Source organism: Phocoena sinus, chromosome 20, assembly GCF_008692025.1.
Source record: "Phocoena sinus isolate mPhoSin1 chromosome 20, mPhoSin1.pri, whole genome shotgun sequence".
Classification (NCBI taxonomy): Eukaryota; Metazoa; Chordata; class Mammalia; order Artiodactyla; family Phocoenidae; genus Phocoena; species Phocoena sinus.
The window spans coordinates 1,467,286-1,490,085 of NC_045782.1; the positions used below are offsets into that span (position 1 = coordinate 1,467,286).

The 22,800-nt window shown below is 58.5% G+C and overlaps 1 protein-coding gene across 1 annotated transcript in view; it reads left to right on the top strand.

Moving 5' to 3' along the window:
• EPN2 (epsin 2) overlaps nucleotides 1-22,800 on the top strand; it is an 84,493-nt gene that overhangs the window by 48,043 nt on the left and 13,650 nt on the right. The window contains exons 6-9 of the mRNA XM_032616202.1: nucleotides 371-1,134; nucleotides 16,985-17,097; nucleotides 18,508-18,600; nucleotides 19,361-19,550. Of these exons, the coding sequence (XP_032472093.1) occupies nucleotides 540-1,134; nucleotides 16,985-17,097; nucleotides 18,508-18,600; nucleotides 19,361-19,550 (991 nt within the window). The 5' untranslated portion in view covers nucleotides 371-539. The remainder of the gene's footprint in view (nucleotides 1-370; nucleotides 1,135-16,984; nucleotides 17,098-18,507; nucleotides 18,601-19,360; nucleotides 19,551-22,800) is intronic.

The following is a 22,800-nucleotide window of genomic DNA, read 5'->3' on the forward strand; positions in this document are numbered from 1 at the left end:
AGTTGTGGCACAAAGGCTCAGTAGTTGTGGCTCGCAGGCTCTAGAGCGCAGGCTCAGTGGTTGTGGCACACGGGCTCAGTTGCTCCACAGCATGTGGATCTTCCCGGACCAGGGCTCGAACCCATGTCCCCTGCATTGGCAGGCGGTTCTTAACCACTGCACCACCAGGGAGGTTCCAAACTTTATTCATTTTTAACTTGTAATATCGATCTCATCTTAGTTTTGAAGGGAAGATGGCATCTCTTTTGTCCTTGGGGGCTGGAGGACATCCACTCACCGCCCCGGCTGACCAGTGCCTGCTGTTTGCAAAATGCTTGCCATCCCGGGGGTGGGGGGCTCGTGCACAGTAACGTTTGTCTTCTTTCTCTAGGTCATGGCTTCCAGCTTCTCGGACCTGAGGCTCCAACAGAGGAAATGACCATCAGGGACCCTGCTCCAGACCCATTACGGAGACTGAACCTTCACGGGCTGCGAACCTGCCTGGGACAGGGAAGCTTCTCTCTTTGAAGGGCTTTACATTTGTCACAGAGAAAGTAAAGATGACGACTTCGTCTATCAGACGACAGATGAAAAACATCGTGAACAATTACTCGGAAGCCGAAATAAAAGTCCGGGAAGCCACCTCCAACGACCCGTGGGGCCCGTCCAGCTCCCTGATGACGGAGATCGCGGACCTGACCTACAACGTGGTGGCCTTCTCGGAGATCATGAGCATGGTGTGGAAGCGGCTCAACGACCACGGCAAGAACTGGCGGCACGTGTACAAGGCGCTGACGCTGCTCGACTACCTCATCAAGACGGGCTCGGAGCGCGTGGCCCAGCAGTGCCGTGAGAACATCTTCGCCATCCAGACCCTGAAGGACTTCCAGTACGTCGACCGCGACGGCAAGGACCAGGGCGTCAACGTGCGTGAGAAGGCCAAGCAGCTGGTGGCCCTGCTGAAGGACGAGGAGCGGCTGAAGGCCGAGCGGGCCCAGGCGCTCAAGACCAAGGAACGCATGGCCCAGGTGGCCACCGGCATGGGCAGCAGCCAGCTCACCTTTGGCCGGGGCTCCAGCCAGCCCAACCTGTCCACCAGCTACTCGGAGCAGGAGTACGGCAAGGCCGGGGGGTCGCCGGCCTCCTACCACGGCTGTGAGTAGTGGCCGAGAGCTGGGCACCGGGGCTGAGCCAGAGCTCGCGGCCCCTCCGTTCTCGCTGCTGGCAGCCGACGGCAGCGCCCTCAGTCCGCCTGGAGTTGCGGTCCCAGAGGCGCTTTGGGCCCCCGGGCCGCTCTGGCTCGGGGGTCCTGAGAGCCTCTGCTGCTCTGAGCTCTGACTCTGTTTGCGTGGGCAGGGCTGGCCCGGGGGTGGTGGGGGGAGGCGGGCGTGGAGGCCGAGTCGCCGCTTCCTCCTGGGGCAGGTCTGCAGCGAAGGGCCTGGCCTGCTCCTGCTGCCTAGCAACGGGGGTTGGCTGTTCTGGACCACCTGCTTGCTTTAACCTCACGTTCAGTGTCTTCCTAATGACTGGGCTGTGGGGCTCCTGACCGGCTCAGTGTCTGTTCTGCTTGAGCATCTTGGGGTGAGGTGGCGTGTGTCTGCCTCACTTGTAGAGGGAGAGGGCAGAAGCCTCTGCAGTAGCCGGCGTGGGCGAGGCCTTCCCTGCCAGTGATCGAGAGTCGTTCGGTCGCACGGCTGGGTCCGTGCTGGCTGGGCCTGCTCTGTTTTCTCGTTTTGCGTGTCGATGACTCTGGGTCTTTGCCCAGCATTTGGAGGAGACCTCAAAAAATAGAAGTGGGGTTCAGGGCCTGACGGAAGCTGGTCCGGGAGCCACGTTGGCATCCTTGTCATTCGCCGACGTGGTCCTGGAATGGCGCCTCTCTGCTTTCGCAGTGTGGTGGCGAGGCGGGGGTCTGGGCGGCCTGCGGGCTGGGGGATGCAGAAACTGTCTCTTCCTGCTGTGAAAACAAAAGTGCAGGTCACCGAACCCTTTGTTTTTGGAATAAGTAACACTGTCAGCATAAAACTTTTTTTTTAAGGCAGTTGTTTGCAGTTTGACAAACCGCTGTGGACCTTGCTTAGTTCAGCAGGTTTCAGTAGCGTCTTGAGAAGTGTCAAATAGGGGATTTGCATAGTAAGGGCAGACTCCCTGCCTCTAAGAATTCTCGGTGATTGTCAAGCTCAGAGAGGTCAGCGTTTCTTGTCCCACTTCTGGTTCCTGTCGTTTTCCCACTTAGTTTGAACGGCTCTGCTTAGGCAAAGTCTGTGACCTTCGTGAAACCCCTTGAAAGAAATGGAACCTGCACCCCAGGGGCTCTAGGGGCTGCCCCTGCGCTAGGTTGCACCATAAAAGGAAGATTGCCCTTAAGAAGCGAAGTTGTGTGTTACCCTCAGGGAGCCCCTCTCCACCTGAGAAAGGCCCCTGCAGGTGGGCTGAGTCCCGGGCCCCAGGCCTCCTCTTGGGGAAGTGGCCGCGTTTGGGCTGTATGGGCTCTGGGGGCTGCTCCTCTGGCCTGCCTTTTGCGTTCATTGTCATCTAGGTGAGGCGGCGGCCCGTCCATTGGTCCGAGGGTGTTCCGGGGCAGGGAGGAGTGGGTGGGGCCTCGGGTCCGGTCCTACCGGCTTTGGCCTCCCCGGCCCATCCCGGCGCTGCTGTGGTCCTGGCTCATCCCCTGAGACCCTGAGCTTGAGCTGCATGTTCAGGGTCCATTCGCTGAGCCCGGCCTCTGCCTCTGCCTGTCCCTCTAACGGCCTGTCACTGTGTGTGTGTGTGTGTGTGTGTGTGTGTGTGTGTGTGTGTGTGTGTGTATGTGTGTCTGTGACCCACAGCACCGGAGGCCTTGCTGTGTCCCCAGCACCGCACAGAGGCCCCGCAGGGTCAGAGCAAGGAGCCGCTGGTACTGAGCCAGCGCCCGCCCTTCCTGCCCTGCCCGCCGTCCCGGGGTTGCCCTCCTGCTGCACTGGAGCCGGGGCCCAGCCCTGCCTCACTTGGGCCCGTGGCCTGGCCTGCGGCTCTGTGCGCTCAGGGCCTTGGGGTGGGGGGTGCTGTTCACCTAAGGCCTGGGGACCGCTGGGCTCTCCCTGCGTCCCGCTCCCTGAGGAATTGGAGGGGGTCATGCTGGCCGCAGACCCGGGCGTGGGAAAGACCGGGCCGCCTGGCCGCAGTGCGTGGTTCCAGCCTCGCCCCGCCAGGCACACCCGGGCCTTGGCGCCGGTGGCCGGGAGCCATCTCTGCAGTGCAGGGACACGTGCCGGGTGGAGGACAAAATGGGATGGTTTTTGCTTCTCGGCGAACTGCCGTCCTTCCTGAGATCCCTGTGACCGTGGGGAACAGAGTTCGCTCTGCTGCGATTCTAGGTCATGGTGTTTGAAGGTCCCTAACTCAATGGGTAACGAAAATGAGGCTTCTCTTTGGATTGATTAATGGTGTATCCCGGACAGTCTACAGCTGGTGCAGGTTAAACTGAAAACAGTTCTCAGCGTTGCCCACAAGGAAATGCTCTCGGTCTGATCTGCCTTCAGTCCCCAGGGGCCCCGCCTCAGAGAAGAAAGTCTTCCCTTCTCTTCTGCTCTTACCGGAAGGGGCGCCAGCGAGGCGCCTCTGTGCCGCTTCCCGACGACCTGGAAACGGTTTCCGCTCATCGTGCCTCACACACATCGCCCCCCACCCCTGCCCCCAGGTGCCCGTGTGATCGCCTTGTTGAGCTCCGGGATGTTTCCTTCGCGCCTGTGCTCGCCTCGCGGCCTGGACTGGACTCCACAGGAAGGACCGGCTTTGCACTGTTGGGAGACGGGCAGGCGTGTTGCAAAGCCTCCCCGGAAGGCTCGCTGATGCGCCCGCAGTTACCAGTGCCCCCGGGACCTACCCGTTGAGTAACTGAGGGAGTCTGTTTGTGTCCCTCTGGCCCCCAGCTCTCCTGGGACGCTTGCACGTGAAGCCCAGGCCCGGGCCGCCCCACGCCTGGGCCCGTGGGTCCCCCCACTCGGCACCCGCGCATACGCACGTTGGCAAGTTGCTCGGCCCGCAGCCCACGCGGAGTTCTCTTTTCCTTCAGCTCTTGAGAAATTAAGGGTAAAATGGGTGAGCGACTTTGTTTTTAGGCAGTTTCTCAAACCCTGAATGAGTTTTAGGCAAACGCGTGCTACGTGGTGTCACCCTTTTGAGTGCTTTCCTCTCCGTATCTCACACCCTCCCTGTTGCGGGGCTGCGGGGGGGCTGTCCCGTGACTCCTTGCTGAGCCCTCACCTGAGTGCCTCGCATAAGGTGGGGGCTTGACGTGGGCACACGGAGGCTCTGCTTTGAACACACTGGCTCGGAATCCAGCACGGAGAGTCCCACTGACCTGGCTGTTGGAAACTGGTCTCGTGAAATGCGGGCTGTGATTCAGAGCAGACTTTCGTGAGGGGCCCAGGTCGGACCCCAGGCCCCACAGGGGAGGCCTGCTGGGCGTGGTGCCGACTCCTGGCCTCAGCTGCTGCTCTGCCCACCGTGATCGTGTTTGAGGAGGGCTTCCTGTCCTGAGCTGTGCCCGTCGGATCCTCTCCGGGTCTCCCGCACACAGCTGTAGAGTTCTTTCCTTCCCCTGCAGCGCGTGGCTGCAGTTCAGTGCCCGCTTTCAGATTGCTTTCCTTGCTCTTAGCCTCCCCCTGCTTACCCATCCCCCTCTTAGAAACGATGCCCTGATCCCGGCTCGCGGAGAGCACCCTTCCGTCCCAGGGGTCCCTGTAGGGTCCAGCCCAGAGCCCTGGACACACAGACAGCTCCCCCGGCCGGGTTAACCATGCTGCTGCCGGCCTTGGGGCACCCACAGTCCCTCATTGCCTCAGCAAAGGGCGTTTTGAGCTCCCACCGTGTGCCTCTGTCGTGTGCCCCCATCCCACTAACGGGGAGAGAGACAGTGAATGGTCAGCGTTATACTGCATGCTGCACCATGAATGCTCTGGAAACCCCAAACCCAACACAGCCCAGCGTGTGAGGAGTGGGGAGGGTGGTCCGAGTGCTGGGAAGGCCCAGAACAAGCCTGGACTGGAGGAGGGCTGGGCTGTGCAAGGTCTGGAAGGGCATCCTAGGCAGGTGGAGGGCGGAGGGCAGGAGCAGTGGCAAGGCTGGGCCCGAGGGACGGGGAGCGGCCACACGTTGGTAGATGGGTGGAGGGCCTCCGGGTCATCGAAAGCCCTTTGCCTTTTACTCAGTTAGCTGGGAGCAGGGGAGGGTTTGGAACCGAGGAGGGATTGGACCCTGCTGAAGGGTGAGAAGGTTCACGAGGACCCTCTGGCTGTGTGGGGGGCCAGGCGGGCCCAGGGAGGCTGGTGGGAGACCCCTGCCTTTCCCCAGGTGGGAGAGGACGGTGCTGGACCTGATGGGGCTGAGGATGCCTGGGCACACTTTAAAGGAACGGGGTGGGCGCGCCCAGGGCTGAGAGCTGGTGGCTGCCAGCCAGTGGTCCCCGGTATCGGGAAGGCAGGGCCAGCCAGCTGGCGGGGAGTGTGTCCAGACCTCCGGGGCCTTCCACCCGGCTTTGGGCCCCATGTCGTCTGATTGCTCCCAAAGGGGTTGGGCGAGGAGTTTGGCGGGAGACGGGACTCACTCAGGAGCCCGTCTCGCCGGAGCCGGTGTGTTCTGCACGTCGCGGGAGCCCGGATCTTCAGTGGCAGCGCGTGTCCGGCAGAGGCCGGCGCTGGCCGTCATGTCTTCAGGTGGGAAATCGAATCAAGAGGAGGCTGCTTGGTAGCGCCAGCAGACCCTCGGAGGTGGCAGTTGTAGTGACACGTCTGTCCAGGCGGCAAATGTCAAGGGTGTTCGTTCTTGCCTCTTGGGCTTGGGCCCCCAGCAGGGTCTGAATGTGCCGTGGAGAGGCCTCCGCGTGTCTGGGCTGCTCGGGGCTGCAGTGCCTGCAACAGCCGGAGGCTGACGGTCCCCGTTCACTTCCTGTAGGAGGCGGCGGGGCGGGGGTCATTGGCAAGGACACTGAGATGGACTCGCCCCCCCAGATCCACTCAGTCGCAGCAGTGAGGCCAGGATCTGAACCCAGAGCCCTGGCAATTTTACGGTTGTGTGGTCCACCTCGTGTAACGCTGGTTACTCCACGGGGCCCTCTGATTGTCAGAGAGGGTGAGGTTGAAACAGCTGTCAGAGCTGCTGATGGGGGTCGGTTGTCAGTTAGGCTATTGATGTTGCCGTGTGCCAGGGAAGATGGAAGGTGTGGCTGCAATAGCTACACCTGTCCCTTCGTCTTTAAAGCATCCTTCGTAAAAGTGTAGGTACACAAAGTGTCGTTTTATAGACTGTCAGTAGTGGATGTGAAAAAAGCAAAGCGGGGGTTGAGTCAGGCTCAGTAAGAGTTACACAGCAGGGCCATGTCTGATTCATGGCTGCGTGGTGGCCAGATTGCCATGGCCAGCTTGAAGGAAGGGGGCATTTAAAATTATAGTATAAATAAAAATAAGAGGGAAGGTCTAAGGTTAATTTTTCTTTGTGTTGGAAAGTAGACCCCATAATTTATGGATAATCTCTGTATATCGCGTATTCTGTGTTTGTCTTCAGAGTATGTTTCTCTTTTATCTTTTGTCTCCTTGCACTGACAGAGCAGGAGCCCGTGCTCAGGGCCGAGTGCCTGACCCACGAGGTGCTCAGTAAGCAGTGAACGAACGAATGCTAAATCGACCTGAATTCTCTTTTTCTTGGTGGTGTTTTGATGTGACGTGCTCATCTCCGTTGGTGTCTGCCTCTGTTAGCCTTTTGCAAATACACTCTGTGGGCTTTTCCAGAAATGTGGAAGTGTTGTCCCGTATCTTGAGACTTTGAGTTTAGAACAGTGTGATTCCTAACTGTTAGATTTTGTTTGGTGATAAAATGCTGTTCCCGATTTTGCCAACTGCCCTTTCTCTGTTCCCTAAGCCACTGGCTCCAGCTGACTGCCCGGGAGCTTTTAAATCCCCCGAGGTGTCCCAGAGCCGCGGCACACGTCTGACAGGTCGGAGCCTCGGGCGGGCGCGGGCAGCATGGCGCTGAAGCTCCCCGGAGGCTCTGGGCCTGGTCAGTGCGGGCCCTTCCTCCGGTCGCTTCCGCTGACCACCTGTGGCCACGCTGTTTCAGAGAGTCACGGTCAGCAGGCGACTCACCGACTTTCAGCAGCTCAAAATGGGTGTTGCAGCGGGATGAGCCTCCTCCCGTGGCCTGCTGGTGGGGAGCGTGGTGCAGCTGGCGGTGTGGTGACCAGCCCGTCGGGCCAGTGCCCCCGTGGCCCGCGTCTCCAGGTCTAACTGGTAAGCACGGCTTGGGCGGCAAATAAGAACTCTGCTAGATCTTTCATGATAAAGATAATGCCTGTCCATTCCCGATGGTGTAGGAAATGCAAAAAGAAGGCAGACACACTCCGTAATCTTGTCACACAGGCAGCTGTTGTTCCCATGTGGGTGTATGTCCTTCTGGGCATTTTTTCTAAGCATTTTCTTTTCTAGGGTTGCAGATGTGTTGTAAATGCAGCTTTGCGTCCCTGCTTTCTGTATCATGATGTCGTCACCCCCCAGCTGCCTGGCCTGTGGGAATGGGTGGTGGTTCGGCTTTGTCGTGGCCGTCTGTCTGTGAGCAAAGCCAGTGGGTCCTTACTCTGAAGAGGAAGCGAAGGCCAGATCAGACCCACATCCCCGGAGGCGGCTGTATGGACAGATCCGGATCACAGGTGTGAAGTGTGTTCCACGAGAGCAGACGGAATCTCATGTTTCATGCCGTGCAGACAGTAGAAAAGCATTACACGTGTGTTGTTCATAACCACGTGACATTTCCACAGCACATTTCTCAGAAGGTGAGTGCATTCGTTCGCTCACTTCATAAGCCCGAGGGTGCCGGGGCCGGCGCTGGGCAGTGAGGGCTCACGGTCGGCAGCTGAGGCCTTGCGCTCCGTGGGCTTCCAGTTCAGGAGAGGCGGACACCTTCACGGTGCGACACGTGTAGTGCTCCGAGGGGGCCGGGCAGGCAGGTCCGAGGCTGTTCTAACCCTGCGTGCAGTGGGACGGGGTGCAGTGGCCCAGTGGTCACCCCTTAGCTGGCTCCTTACCACCAGATTCCCAGGACAAATACTACAGTCACTGATTTTTTTCACCTCACTTCCTGTGTGCATTTTCCGTGTTGCTGCAATAGGTTAAAGTTTGGATAGGTTAGACGTCCATACGGTGGGGACGGGGCAGTGCTCTCTGGGTTCCTGTGTGTCCCCTGTGCTAATGTGGGCGCTGCACACACTGCCGTGCCTGAGGGAGCCGCCCCTCACAGGGCTCGCTCACCATTCCCACGCCAGTCCCAGTTGTTTCCAGGTTCTCACAGTGTAAATAGCCACGTGGTCAGCGTCTTTGGGCAGAACGCCTGCTTTTCTGAGATTCTTCATTGTCTTCAATGTAGAATTCCCAGAAGTGAAAGTAGTGGGGAAAATGTATGAGCATCATTCTGTCTCTTGAAATTGGTAAATGTTTCCCCAACGGGCCAGGCCCAGGTGCAGTGCCGCCAGCCGGGGGGCCGACTGTGCTCAGTCGATAGCCCCTGAGCCCAAAATGGGTACTGAAATATTTTGAAAGATCATTTCTAGTTCAAGAGATGGAAATTTCCATCAAAACACGCATTTTATTTTATTTTAATTTATTTTTTACATCTTTATTGGAGTATAATTGCTTTACAATGGTGTGTTAGTTTCTGCTTTATAACAAAGTGAGTCAGTTATACATATACATGTGTTCCCATATCTCTTCCCTCTTGCGTCTCCCTGCCTCCCACCCTCCCTATCCCACCCCTCTAGGTGGTCACAAAGCACCGAGCTGTGCTACGCGGCTGCTTCCCACTAGCTATCTATTTTACGTTTGGTAGTGTATATATGTCCATGCCACTCTCTCACTTTGTCACAGCTTACCCTTCCCCCTCCCCGTGTCCTCAAGTCCATTCTCTAGTAGGTCTGTGTCTTTATTCCCGTCTTGCCCCTAGGTTCTTCATGACATTTTTTTTTCTTAAATTCCATATAAATGTGTTAGCATACGGTATTTGCCTTTCTCTTTCTGACTGACTTCACTCTGTATGACAGACTCTAGGTCTATCCACCTCATTACAAATAACTCATAACTCAATTTCGTTTCTTTTTATGGCTGAGTAATATTCCGTTGTATATATGTGCCACATCTCCTTTATCCATTCATCCGATGATGGACACTTAGGTTGCTTCCATGTCCTGGCTATCGTAAATAGAGCTGCAGTGAACGTTTTGGTACATGACTCTTTTTGAATTATGGTTTTCTCAGGGTATATGCCCAGTAGTGGGATTGCTGGGTCGTACGGTAGTTCTATTTGTAGTTTTTTAAGGAACCTCCATACTGTTCTCCATAGTGGCTGTTATCAATTTACATTCCCACCAGCAGTGCAAGAGTAAAACACTCATTTTAAAAGTGAGTTTCCGGGCTTCCCTGGTGGCGCAGTGGTTGAGAGTCCGCCTGCCGATGCAGGGGACGCGGGTTCGTGCCCCAGTCCGGGAAGATCCCACATGCCGCGGAGCGGCTGGGCCCGTGAGCCATGGCCGCTGAGCCTGCGCGTCCGGAGCCTGTGCTCCGCAACGGGGGAGGCCACAACAGTGAGAGGCCCGCGTACCGCAAAAAAAAAAAAAAAAAAAAAAAAGTGATTTTCCTGTCTGTAAGTATTACCCTAAGAAACTGATGTAGGCATTTAACCTAAGTTTATGATTGAATAAAGAAGGAGAGAAATTACGTCTTTGTTGAAGTTGCGGTGTTCCAAGCCCTCTCCTCCCTCCCGAGCTCCTGCCTGGGGAGTTGTGGGTGCGACCCTCACCCCAATGCTCCCCGTGAAGGTCGACTTTCCCATGGGTGTAGACAGAGCACCAGGGACCATGGGGACCCCCAGGAAACGGGTGAGGAGAAACAATCCCTTGCTGTTTTGGACAAGCCCTCCCTTCCCCACCTCGCCAGCTGGTGATCTCGTAATGGAGAGGGTTTCACCTGCAGCCCAGAGAGAGCAGCACAGACTCCCTCTTTTCTCTCAGGCAGAGGATGGGCCTTAAGTCCTGCCAGCAGATGACAGGGCAGCCTTTTGTCTCTGCTGTGCCCGCCCCATCCGTCCCCACTGTCTGTCTCCCGCACTGGCTCCCTCCTCCCTGGGCTTTGGCTTCCGCGTCCGTGGGCTGCGGTGGCAGCACCCGTGTCTCAGGGTGGTGGTGACGCGTGTGTGAGCTGTGCCCCTGGGAGTCACAGCTTTGTGCTCGCTGGAAACTACACTAGAAAATGAACACACAGGGGCCTGAGCTCCTGCTCTGTGCCTGGAACAAGCCAGGGTGGGGAGGCTCCTGGCCGCAGGCGCGTCTGGGGTGTAGAAGGCCTAGGTCCCCATTCTGGGGCCGCAGAGCACCTGCCCTGCTCTAGGTGTCCAAGAGGAACCCCTGCCCACGGAGCGTCCTGCTGGGGAGGGTGAGCGGGGAGACCCAGGCTCTCTTTCCTCCCTGAGGGAGGGGCAGGGGGGGGCGGGAGTGGGAGTGTGGTCTGAAAGCAGGAAGGAACTGGAGGACTCTAGGGCCCTCTGCGGCCAGCGGAGCAGATGCCAGGTGCGGGGGAGGGGCTGGTGAGCCGCCCTGGGGAGTGGAGGCCTGTGTGCAGGGAGGCGGGGCCTGAGACGACGCCCACCGGGGCTTCAGCGCCAGAGGTGGGTCGGAAACCCCAAATCAGGGTGTCCGCAGGGCTGTTCCCTCTGAAACCCGCAGGGGAGCGTCCTGCCTGCGGCTTCCCTGCTTCTGCTGGTGGTGGCCGTCCTTGGTGTCCCGTGGCCTATGCTGCTGCCCTCCCCTTGTGTCTTCTCTTCTTGTAAGGACACGTGTCACGTTGGATGTCGGGGCCCACCGGCTCCAGTGTGACCTCAGCTTAACCGTTAACAAATGAATCTGCAACAGCCCTGTTTCCAAATAAGCTCTCATCCCGACCCCAGGGGTCAGGACTTCGCAGCCTTGGGGCTCAGCTGTGCCCCAGCCCCGGGTCAGGGGAAGGCTCTCTGTGGGCCGAGTCTCCGCCTGGGCGGTAGCACAGGCCACTTGCGGTGGGAGGGTGAGTTTGGGCTGCCGGGGGTCGGCACCATCCAGGCCAGGCGGGGCCCCAGATGTTCTCTCGTGACCTCGGGCCGGATGGTCCAGGAACGTTGCCAGGTGTAATAGAATCTCAGTTAAACCCATCCAGAAACCAGCCGCGTCTCACCTCCTTCACAGCCGCCACCCTGGCCCAAGCTCCCACCATCCTCCCTGGACCGGTCAGGTGGCATCACTGCTCGGCTTGCACCCTCCTGAAGGCCCTCCGAGAGCCCCCGGCACCGCCAGGGCCCTTCCATCATGGCCCTCTGGGAGCTCTGCCTATGCCAGCCCCTCCCCCTGCACCCAGGCGAAGCCCCCACCTGCTCTCTGCCTGGTGTCCTTGCTGCCGCCCAGGCCCCTCTGCAGTGTCTCTGTCAGACCTGAGCACAGGACAGGCTCTCCCCACCCTGACCCACCTCCCCTCTGTGTGTGTGTGTCTTGTCCCCCCTCACTGGGACACAAGCTCCAGGAGAGCAGGGACTGGCCTCAGGCCTGGAGAAGCGCCAGGCGTGGCGTGTGCTGCGAGTGTCAACGACTGAGCGCACAGAGCACCTCAGGGCTCTGAGAGGGTGTGGCGTGGGCTCTGAGGCTGGCTCTGAGTTCTCCTCCTGCTGTGAGTGGCCCTGTGACCTCTCTGGGCCCCGGTTCCCTCCTCTGTGGGAGGGACCGATGATGCAGAGCAAGGCCTTAGATCAGCCTTCGACCCTCGTGGCTGGGGCACCTTGGCGAGCCACCTCACTTCCGGGCCTCAGCCCTGGCCTTCGGGGGTTGGGGGGCAGGACCCCGCCTGGACCGAGGGTCCAGCGAGGCGCCAGGTGTGGTACACCTGTCACGTGCCAGGCACTCCCACAGGAACTGGTCTGATCCTCAGGACAGCCCGAGGCGGTGGGGACTCTGTTTCCGTCCTGCAGGTGAGGAAGCCGCGGTGTGGAGGATGGAGCAGCCGCAGGGCCTGGATCTGGGCCCATGCTCGCAGACGCCCCCTCTCCCGGGGCCGAAACAGCACCCTGGGTGGGGCCCGTGCACGGCAGTGAGTAGACGCCCGTGGGTGAGTGCCAGGGAAGAGCACGTGTTTGTGTTTTCTGGGTGGAATCGCAAGAAAATGTCAACAGCTGTTTCCTCTGGGGAGAGGAGTGGGGGCAGGAAAAGAGGGGTGGCCCTTGCTTCCTTTTACGCTGAAGTCTTTAAAACAGGCTCTGGCACCTCCCCTCCCCCATCAACGTGGCGGTGAGGACAGGCTGTCTGTCATCCTACCTGGCAGAGTGCACAGCAGCCGTTGGGACTGTCTCACCCCCGCCCGCGTGCCCTTCTGCCCACTGTCTACACCGAGACCACCAGCAGCACGGTCGCTCGGAGGTCCTGTCCCTGCAGTCTTACTGTGCTCACGACCCTGATGTGCTGAGCCGCTGGGCTGGCCATCTTGCAGAGTGGCCCGAGGTCTGGGTTTGTCCACCTGCTGCCTCAGTCCTCGCCCTGTACTTCTGTGAACTGGAATCAGATGTGGAGTCTGCATTGAAATCCAGTTGGGGGGGTTTGCCAGGGCCGTCAGGTGGTGGGCGACGGGCAGGGCTTGGCCACGTCCCCCCTCCGTTATGAAGTCTCACTCCCCCACCCCCCCCGTCCTGAAGGTCACCCGGCTGTGGTGGTCCTTTAGGCGCTTCACATCTTGCAGCTCTTTGGCTTTTCCACAACGTATTTATGGTTTTTTTCTCTTTCAATGTTAACCTGGGGTGATTTGAGCTTATTTTCTCCTCATTTGCCTCGCTTGACTAAAAGCAGTCTTTCCTCTTCTGCCTGTGAGCTGGGAGAGGGAGGGCCCTGGAGGGTCTCCCTGGGGAACGTGCTCAAAAGCCTCCACTCTGTGTGGGAGTGTCCTTGGTGGCCGAGGGTCATCGGTGACTTGGGAAACGGCTGGTGGAACACAGGAGGTTGTCGCCACGTTGAGGAAGACCCAGTAAGCCCTTCGCTGCAGTTCAGTAACAAGGAAGGAGCCTAGCTGGACCGGGGAGCTAGTCACTGGGGGGCAGAAGCTGGCCCTGGGCTCAGTGCCGGCTCCCCAACCCCTCCTTCAGAGACCGACAGAAAGAGGAGGGCGGAGGCCCCGGCCGCCAGAGCCACGGTCCTCTGCCCATGGAGGCCCGGGGCCAGAGCGCGTCCCAGTCCCTGGCTTCTGCCGTGCCAGATGGAGGGGGCCGTCTGGTGGCTGTGGACAGAGTGGAGAGCAGTGACCTGGGCAAGGCCTGGCCCCCAGGTTGGGGGGCTGCTGTGTCTTGGGTCCTTCTGACTCTCCTTCCCTCCCCCACACTTCATAGACGTGGAAGCAGAAGCCCAGAGAGGTGGCCATTCGTGTGCGGTCCCCCTGCTGCTCTAGGGTGGGGACGGGACGGGAGCCCTGGCATCCCCGTCAGCTGTCGGGCACGGGGCTGTTAGGGTGGTGGCAGTGCTTGGATCCAGATGGGGTCTTCTTGGAGCCCCGCTGCCTGGCGACCTTGCATTCTTGCTAGGTTGTCAGATGTGCCTCGTGTACCCCGGCGACAGCCTGCGTGCTAGGGCTATACGAGAAGTCCCCGTGCAGAGCCGCCTCTGGGCCAGCTGGGTCTGCAGAGTCTGTGCCCTTCACTCGGCGTCCGTGACTGCAGACACCGCTTATGTGCTTTCTAGGAACACTGAAAAACGTAGCCAGCGAGAAGAAGCAATTTCCTGTTTTTCTATTACCTTGTCTGCTTTGCTTTCTTCTTTCGAAATTCCCCGACCGTGCCCATCTGAAGTGCCTTTGTTTTAGGGGCGCGTTTGGGGACCCGTGTGGGTCGGCCGGTCCCTGGAGCAGGCGAGCAGGATGAGGTCGGGAGGCCCTGCAGTAGACGCCAGCGGGGTTTTTGGTTCTCATCTTAACCTGTATTTTGCGGGAGCTGTTGGGCTTGTGTAGGCTCCCTGTTCAACCTCCCCTGCCGAGCTTTCTCAGCCAGGGTAGCAGACTGGACAGGGTGAACGGGGGGCCCACTGAGCAGATGAAGGCTTCGTGCTTCTCCCCACGGGCCCGTCTCAGCTGCAGGAGAAGGGTGGTGACACGCGTGCTCGTGGAGTGATTTGCTTGTGCGCATGGTGCCGGCCTTCCCTCGAGAGGGTGCTGGGTCAGAAAGCAGCCTGAGACCCGAGAGCGGCCAGCCCCTTGAACCCCTGCTTCTTCCACTGTCCCCGTGAGTTGTGGACCCTCAGACCCTCAGATCGTCAGAGTGGGGCGAGGGCCAGGTTCCGGGGGTCAGAAGGGCCCACTCAGGCCCCTCTCACCACCACCTCTGTGTCCACTGCCCTGTCCTCGGGCACGAGAGGCCCTTTGTGGAGACGAGACGCTGTCACTAAGGCAGGGACGTCTCCGCCGGATGCCTCCCTCGCGGTGTGCAGCTCAGCTGACGCCGTGGGCTGGTGGCTGTGAATTCTTCCAACTGCGTGACTGAAAGCCGTGCCTCCTCCTATGAAAACCACAGCGTTTAGGGGAATACCCTTTGTCTAATTTCCATACTGATGTGGTGAGCTATTTCCGTGTGTGCCGGCCACACGTTATTCCAGCAGCGTCAGCTGTGTGGGGTGCAGACGTGCACGTTTGCATTTGAAGCTGGGCTGGCCTCGCAGCTGTGCTGAGAGGCTCGGGGGACAGGGGGGCCCCACGTCTCTGGCAGGCCCTGCGCAGAGCCCGGCCCATTCATCCCGGTCCCACCGTTAGGCCAGGTTCGGCTTTCCCCGCCAAGATGGGGCTCTCTGTTCAGGGGACTTTTTGGGGTGTGGAATGGGGTCTGAGGTCTTCTCCTTTCTTCACTCCTGCTTTCCGTTTGGGAGTAAATGAAGGGTGTCGGATGTGCCGTGCTTGCTGTAAGCTGAGGGCTTTGTGAAGCAGCCTCAGAGACTCTCACCAGGAAGGAGGCTGGGATCGGGCGGCCTGAGGGGCTGTGACCTGGACGGGAGAGCCACGTGCGTCACAGGAGTCCCCCCACACTGTCCCCCATGACTGGCCAGCTTCCTTTGTTCCCACCAGCCTGGGTGGTGATGTTGCTTCTAGGGCACGAGGAAGCCAGAGCTGCTGCCTGTGACGGGCAGAGGTGAGGTTTGGAAACAAGCCAACCCAAAATGTGCTTTTGTTTTGCTATATTGTTAAGAAATCCAATTATTAAGGTAGATTTGAGGACATTCTGTTACCATCTAGCTTTATTTCCTAAGAAATGCTTTGGAAAATGTAATTGGGGCGATGCACTAGGCTGGGATTTGACTTGATTTTATTTAGAAAAATATGTTGGTGTTTTTTGGATAACTGCAGCATTTTGCTGTTCGACCTGCTCACTAGCTTAGAGTAGACATGAGGCAATTGGTTGCTGGCTTTTTTTTGAATGTTTCTCTTGGTTGACAGTAAATCACAGTGGACACTGTGCTTCAGGCCATGTGATTGTCCCAGACGAAGTCTCACTGCCGTGTCTTTCCTAAATCGTAGGACAGAGTGATGCCGATTACAGCCCCCGCCCTGCACTGCCCCTGCAGCCTCGCCTGTTCTCCTGTGGGTTTTTCCAGGACCCTAACTGCATCTCGCCTCTTCTCCCGTTTTACTCACTGTAGCCAGAGCCCAGCCGTCTAGAAACCTCAGTATCAGGCATCATTCCCCACTGTTTACCCTCTCCCAAAGAGGTAGGTCCTAAGAGGCAAGCTTAGGTTGGAGATTTGGGCAGAGGCAGCATTTGCGTGAGTGCTGGGGGCTGGGTCTGCTGGAAGGGATGTAATGGAAGAAGGGGGCAGACGAATATACAGCCAGAGCATCTTTAACAACTGCCCCTCGGCCATGCAGTGGGATCCTCCATCTGCCTGTCCCTCCCATCTGCCCATTTATCCACGCAGTGGGTGTTTGCCAGCTGCTTTGTCAGACTTTGCGGATGGACGTGATGGTGGGAAGACGAGCCTGGGCCTTCCCTAGGAGCACCTTCTGACATGACCCACCAAACTGCAGAATAGGGGTGCTGGGAGAGAGGGAGTGCTGACCCAGCGCTGGCGGGAGGCCGGCCCCGGAGGACCAGAGGGAGGACAGGGCAGGGGCACCCGAGGCGGTGGCTCCGCAGCTCTCCGGGTGGCAGGGCTCAAGCTGAGATTTCCTGTCCTGGGGGGCGGCGGGCAGGGGTGGCGCACTCTTGGGCTGCTGCTCCCGAAGCTTCACGTCTGGTTTCTGCGGGCGCCCAGGCTCCCTGGCGCAGGAAGCGTGATGGTGCGTAAGCCCAGCGTTCTCCGCGTGTGGGGCCCAGCCTGGCCACAGTGGGGTTGTGCGAAGACCCCTTTCTTTGGGAACCAGCTGGGAATTCACATCTCATCCCTTCATCAGAGCTGCTTCATCAAAGCAGGTGCTGCTTCAGATGTTTAAGCTAGATAAGTACTTAAGCAAACAATGGCTGTGTGTGTTTTGTTTTTCAAGTCAACATGCAGTTTTACTTAAAAAACAAAAATGTTCAGGGTTACTGCAGAAATGTTTGGTCTTCATTTTCCATGTCCTTAGGACCGGGAGATACGGTGACATTCTTACACATGCGAGGGGGGTTCTTGAGAGGAGCGAGTCCACAGAGGCCATGTCCTTCTTTGAATGATCTTTGACCCAGCTTTTCAAGAACTGTGCTCTCGACGTTGTAAAAACTCAGCCCCTCTGCTTGAAGCCGTGCAGTGGAGATAGGCTCTGAGCCCTGAGAGGCCTGAACTGGCCGCCCAGGGCGTTTGTCCTGGCGAGCACTGCGTGGCTGGCGGCGTGTGACGTTCCTTGGCTGTGCGCGCAGCGTATTCGCAGAGCCCCGTCTCCCAGCCAGGGTGGCCCTGTGGGTGTGAGGTGGGAGCGGGCGGCTGGCCAGGGAGCGCTGGTCCTTCACGCTGACTTTGCCTCCCCCGCAGCCACCTCCCCACGGGTGTCCTCAGAGCTGGAGCAGGCGCGGCCGCAAACGAGCGGGGAAGAGGAGCTGCAGCTACAGCTGGCGCTGGCCATGAGCAGAGAGGTGGCCGAGCAGGTGGGTGCCAGCAGGGACGCGCGCCCCCGTGGGGCGGGGCCCGGGCGCACTCACACGGAGGAGGGGCTCTCGCTAGTTGGTCCTGGGGACGCATCGGTCAGAGGTGCTTCCTGGAAGCGCTCCCGCGCGCTTGGCTGGGCTCCAAGCCAAGTGTCCACAGCCCTCATCGCCGAGTGCAGACCACAATCTGCAAGGTGGGTCGAGAGCATCTGGACCCAGAAAAGGATGAGACAGAGGCTGGGAGGAAACGCCCAGGAGATGAGAGTCTGACATTCAGACGTGGGCATGTGTGCAGTTTTTCTTTTATAAGCACACGTTACGTTAAGATGGAGAAGGAGAGGGTCTTCCCCGATGGTCCAGTGGTTAGGACTCCGTGCTCCCAGTGCAGGGGGCCCGGGTTTGATTCCTGGTCAGGGAAGTAGATCCCACATGCATGCTGCACGGAGCGGCCAAATAAATGAATGAATGAATAAATAAATAAACAATAAATTAATAAAAAAACAGGTTTTTACAAAAGAGATGGAGAATAAGGGAAAGGAGCAGCCTTCAAAGGGGTCGGCCCTTGGCTGCCGCTTTCAGGCCGGACTTGCTGCCCTTTGGTTAAAAAAGGCGAAGGAGTGCAGCGAGGCCCGCGGCCCCTCTCGCTTGGCAGTGCTGTTGAGAGACAGCGGGGGGTCCGGTGGAAGAGGCAGGTGTGGGTCCCGCGGTGACTGGAATATCCCAGAGGTCCATGTAGCGGCCAGCTCCCGGCAGGGCCCCTCTGTCCACTCAGGACGTGCGGCCTGCCGTCGACGGGAGGTGCAGAACTCTCATGGGGAAAATGGGGCAGACGGACGGGCCAGCCCGTTGTAGTTCCTTGCTCCTGTCTTATGGTAAAGAAGACGCAGTGAGTGTGTTTACTTACATTTAATCATTGTATTGTATAAAAAAGCTAGGTCGGCCCAGTCTTTTTATATATGCTGACTGTGCCTTGAATAAATATAAATTAAATATAACGAATCATTTCTGTTAGAAATCATAAAATGTAAACACACACTCATTTTCTGGAAGCACACACAGTGGGGGCAGGGTGGAATGACCTGTGATTTCTGTCTTCTTTCTAATTCCTTTCTGGGTTGTTTGTGTTTTATAAGGAGACATATTGCTTCTACAATTAGAAAGAATTTTGAAGTCATTTTCATTTTGAGAAAAAGTATTTTACAAGTATTTCCCTTCCGCCATCTGGGTGGGCAACCCCCCCCACATCGGGCACACCTTGGGGTGGGAGAGGCTCATGTCCACGTCGTCCCCAGACCCTCCTTTGAAGTGACGTGCGATACGGCTTTGGTTTCTGGCTCTGGCCAGGAGGGCCTGGCTCCTGGGGATGTCGTTGCCGTGACCACCAGCTTCAGGGTCCATTGTCCTCTACAGGAAGAGCGCCTCAGGCGGGGAGATGACCTCAGGTTGCAGATGGCCTTGGAAGAAAGCCGCAGAGACACAGTTAAATTTCCAAAAAAAAAAGAGGTGAGTGCTCCACGGGCTGGGCGTGGGGGGCAAGTCAGTGTGTGAGACCCTCCTGAGCCCAACCCCCAGTGGCTGTCACAGCCAGCGGCAGTGAGGAGAGGGCGGGTGACACACACATCCGCCCGAGGGGCTGGGCCCTCCCCTGACCCCACCTCAGTTCCATCCCCCCGACCCCCACCCCGCGCAGCTCCGGCCGCTGCTCCACAAGCCGCTAAGCGTCAAGTGCTTTGGGACAGTTTCCTGGCCCAGGGTAAGCCGGCGTCCTCCTTACTCTATGCCGGGCTTCCTCCCTGGGACCTAAAGGTGAACTGGACGTGGCTCTGCCCCTGACAACCTCGTCATCCTGTCGGGAGACAGACCCTCCCGCAGGGCCAGGGCTCCAGTGGCCTCCCTGTTCCAGTGCTGCGGGGTCCCTGAGGGCAGCCAGGCCGGCTGTGGGAGCAGGAGGGTGTAACGGCCCCCGGGAGAGAGGCCTGGATGACGCTGGCAGCTGGGGGGCCGTGTCTCGGAGGGAAGCAAACCCCCTGTTCTCCTGGGAAGCCCCAAGGACCTGTCGACAGACGGCGGGCGCTTGGCACACAGCAAATAGCTGGTGTGGGTGGAGCCTGGTCCTTACTGAGAAGCGGGGATGTGGGGCGGCGCAGTCCCGGGTCCTCTGGGCCCCCCAGAAGGCCTCTGCACTGGGAGGGGCACAGGCGGACACTGGCCGCAAGGGCAGCAGGGTGAACCTGTCCTCTGTCTTCGGTCCTCGTCTCAACAGCATGGCTCGCACCCGCAGCAGACCACGCTGTTGGACCTGATGGACGCTCTGCCCAGCGCGGGCCCTGCTGCCCCGAAGGCGGAGCCCTGGGGCCCTTCCGCTTCAGCCAGCCAGACCAACCCCTGGGGTGCTCCGGCAGCCCCCAGCAGCACTTCGGACCCCTGGCCGTCATTCGGTAAAGACCTCCCTCGTACGTCTCCCCTGCCCGCCTGCTGGACGGGGGAGTGGCTGCAGGGCGCGCAGCTCCCTCTCACCTGGCAGCGGTCTGAGTGGGTCTGGGTGGTGGGGGTGGGTGTCCAGACCTCCGCAGGACCCGGAGCGCCCCCCTGAGGACTGCGGTTCAGGGCTCTGCTTCATCCTGTTGTGAGTGGTTTTCTGCTTTGGGAGATTTCTTCTCCGCTGCCCACACGCCTCGGAGAGGGCTTGTCCCTCCTCCGGGACATGCGTCAACTCTCTCAGCCTCAGAATTGCACCCCAGGTTAAGAAACCGTAATACACAGCGTGAAACGTCTAAATCATCGTGCTGTAATTAGCCAGAAATTACGGCGTGCTTAAGTGATCACTAATGAAAAGGGGGCACGTTTACTGTAATTCTTCTTACCTGTCATTTAAGCAACAGCAAATCAGTTTACGAGGCTAAATGGATATTTTAAAGTTCTGTTTAATGCCAAATGCAAGGTGAACTTGTGATAGGAGATTCAGACAGGAGTGTGGCGCCCTCTGTTTAATTTGGGCCGAGATCTTGGGCACGTGGGCTTCCGGATCGCTGGGCACGGGGCTTGGCCTCCAGGCTTTGGGCTGGTTTCCCACCCAGCCTGCTGCTCTGGGAGGCCCCCCGGGTGCTCCATCAACCCTGCTGCCCATGGCTGATCCGTGGACTTCCTGTCTTGCAACCTCGAATGTACATTTTGTGCCAGTTTGCTCGTGTCTCTTGGGGCCTCTGTTTCCCCAAACCAGAACCATCTTTTGTATCCGGCTCGGTTCCCTGGAAGTTTGCCAAAGTGCACCGAATACCAGGCTCTGTCCTGCCGTGCGGGGACCCAGACAGGAGCAGGTAATGGCCCTGCCCTCCAGGCCCTGGCAGGTGTGGGCGAGTCAGGCCACCAGCCTAGTAGCAATGCTATGTGGGCAGGGCCCCGGGGGCCGTCTTTGCGTCCATCCTGGGGCAGCAGTCCGGCGGGCGTGAGGCGTGCGTCTTGGAGGAGTCTTCAGGGAGGAGCAGGCGTGTCCGGGCCCCGAGGAGGCGTGGGTGTTCCCGCAGAAGGCTCAGCTCATGACAGGTGTGAGGCCGTGCGGTGCTGTAGTGGGCCCAGGGCTCGGGCCCTGCTGGTGTGAAATGGGCAGCAGGGGTGGAGGTGGGGAAGGGGAGGGCCAGGCGGGCGTCCCTGCACTTGTCCTTGGGGGATGCTGTTGGCCTCAGGGCTGGGCAGAGCCCCACACCCGCTTTGGTGGGAGCCCTCTGTGCCTTGGGGCAGACCCAGGCCAGTGCCCTAGAGCTGTCGCTCACCGGAGGCCACAGCAGCCCCGCCTGTGTGCTGTGCACCCCCCTGGGAGCACGCGTGGCCACACGAGGCAGGTCTGCTGGAAACGCCCCTCGGCTCTGCCCATGGGGACAGCGGGCCCTTCCAGGCAGCGTCTCGGACTTTTCTTTAAATCTGAAAACAGTTCTTGTGTAAAGTTATGGGTGGGGTGTTCTTCAGGAGAGACTCTCAATCCCTTTCAAAGTCGTATGGGGTCAGTAAGCAGATGGGCGGTCTCCTCAGTGCCGGGGAGAGAGCGTGGTCCCTCCAGGAGCTGGTGAAGCCAGCGGGCTTGAGGAGCACTGAGTCCAGTCAGCGGCTGCTTTTGGGAGGGGTTTGGGGGTCGCAGTGGTGGGAGAGAGACAGGCTTTTCCCTCTACCTTTTTTTTTGTTTAACTGTCTGACTTATTTACCAGGGGTAAGTATTACCTGGTCAGGAGAGAGGGAATACATATGTTTTCAACCAGCAAGTTTGCCCAGCCCTCCCATTGGCTGGTGGACAGGGCTGGGCCCTGGAGCTGGGTGTCCTGACTGACCAGGCACCTGACCCTCGCGGGGAGCTGGGGGGGGTCTCCTGCGGGTGGGGCAGGACCACCTCCAGTGGTTGGAGTTCTCACACCTGCAGGCAGCGGAAGCCAGCGGCCGGGGAGAGGCGGCTGGTGCCCAGAGGCAGCTGAACGTCACATGGGAATCCCGCCCACGTGGTTCTGCTCTTCTAAATTGTTTTTAATCAAGATAAAACTTACACGACATAAAATTCGCCATCTTATCCATTTTCAAGTGGGCAGTTCAGTGGTTCTTAGTCCTTCATGATAGCGTGCGGTTATCAGTACTGATCCCGGGACTTTCCATTGCCCCAGAAGGAAACCCCTTCCCATTAGGCAGTCACTCCCTGTTGCCCCTCCCCCACCACCAGTCTGCTTCCTGTCTCTGGAGTTGCCTGTCCGGCGTTACGTCTGTCATGGGATCACACAACACATGGCCCTTGTGACTCCCAATTAGCATGTTTTCAGAGTTTGCCCACATGATAGCACACATCCCTCCTTCGTTCCTTTTTAATGGCTGAATAATATTCCATTTTATAGACATACCACATTTTGTATAACCATTGAGCAGTAAGAGAAGGTTGAAACCTGAGATTGTGAAATCAAATTTTTAAATGTTGACAATGAATTTTAAAAATTAAGAACATGGTTGGAGCTAATCAAAATGCACCTGCAGTGGCCATGTGTGGTTGGTTCATGGACTGCCACTTTGCCGTCTTTTGCCACTTTGCCGTCTTTTGCTACTTGCCCAACCCAGGGCCGTCTCCTCGGTTCTGGTGCACTTGGCATTTTTACCAGTGACTTGGGGAAAACAGAGCATCAAAGCCCAGAGAGGCTGTTCGTTCCTCTGAGGTCACACAGCAAGCGAGGGGCAGGCTCAGTGCTCGTGGCCCCCAGTCCTGGAGTCATCACGCCATCTTGGACTGCCGCTAAGGCCTTCTGTGGTTGCTCATGTCCGGGAAAGGTCCCCTCAGACTGCAACAGGGAGCGAGAACCGGTGTTAAAATGTTAGCTTGTCTGCTTTCTGCGTCCCCTGGGCCTGTGTGTTTTCACGTGGTTGGGGTCACATCGTGGGTACGTGTAGACATTTCTTTCTTCCGTACACGGGGAGTCTTTCCAGGCATCAGTCGAAGCTCTAGACGTCGGCTCCCGTGGGCAGTGCTAGCGCTCTGACCTCAGCAGCGCTGCAGGACGCGGCCTCAGCCCCGCTCCCAAGCTCACTGGACTGTGGTGACCGTGAACTTGCTTCCTTCTTCTGAGACGCCGCTCTGGAGCGAGACACAGTGTCGGGCTTACTGCTTAGTCTGTGGTAGAATCTGCCAGTGTGTGTTTGGGGAACACCCCACTGCCCCGAAACAGCTAGAAAGATCAGAGT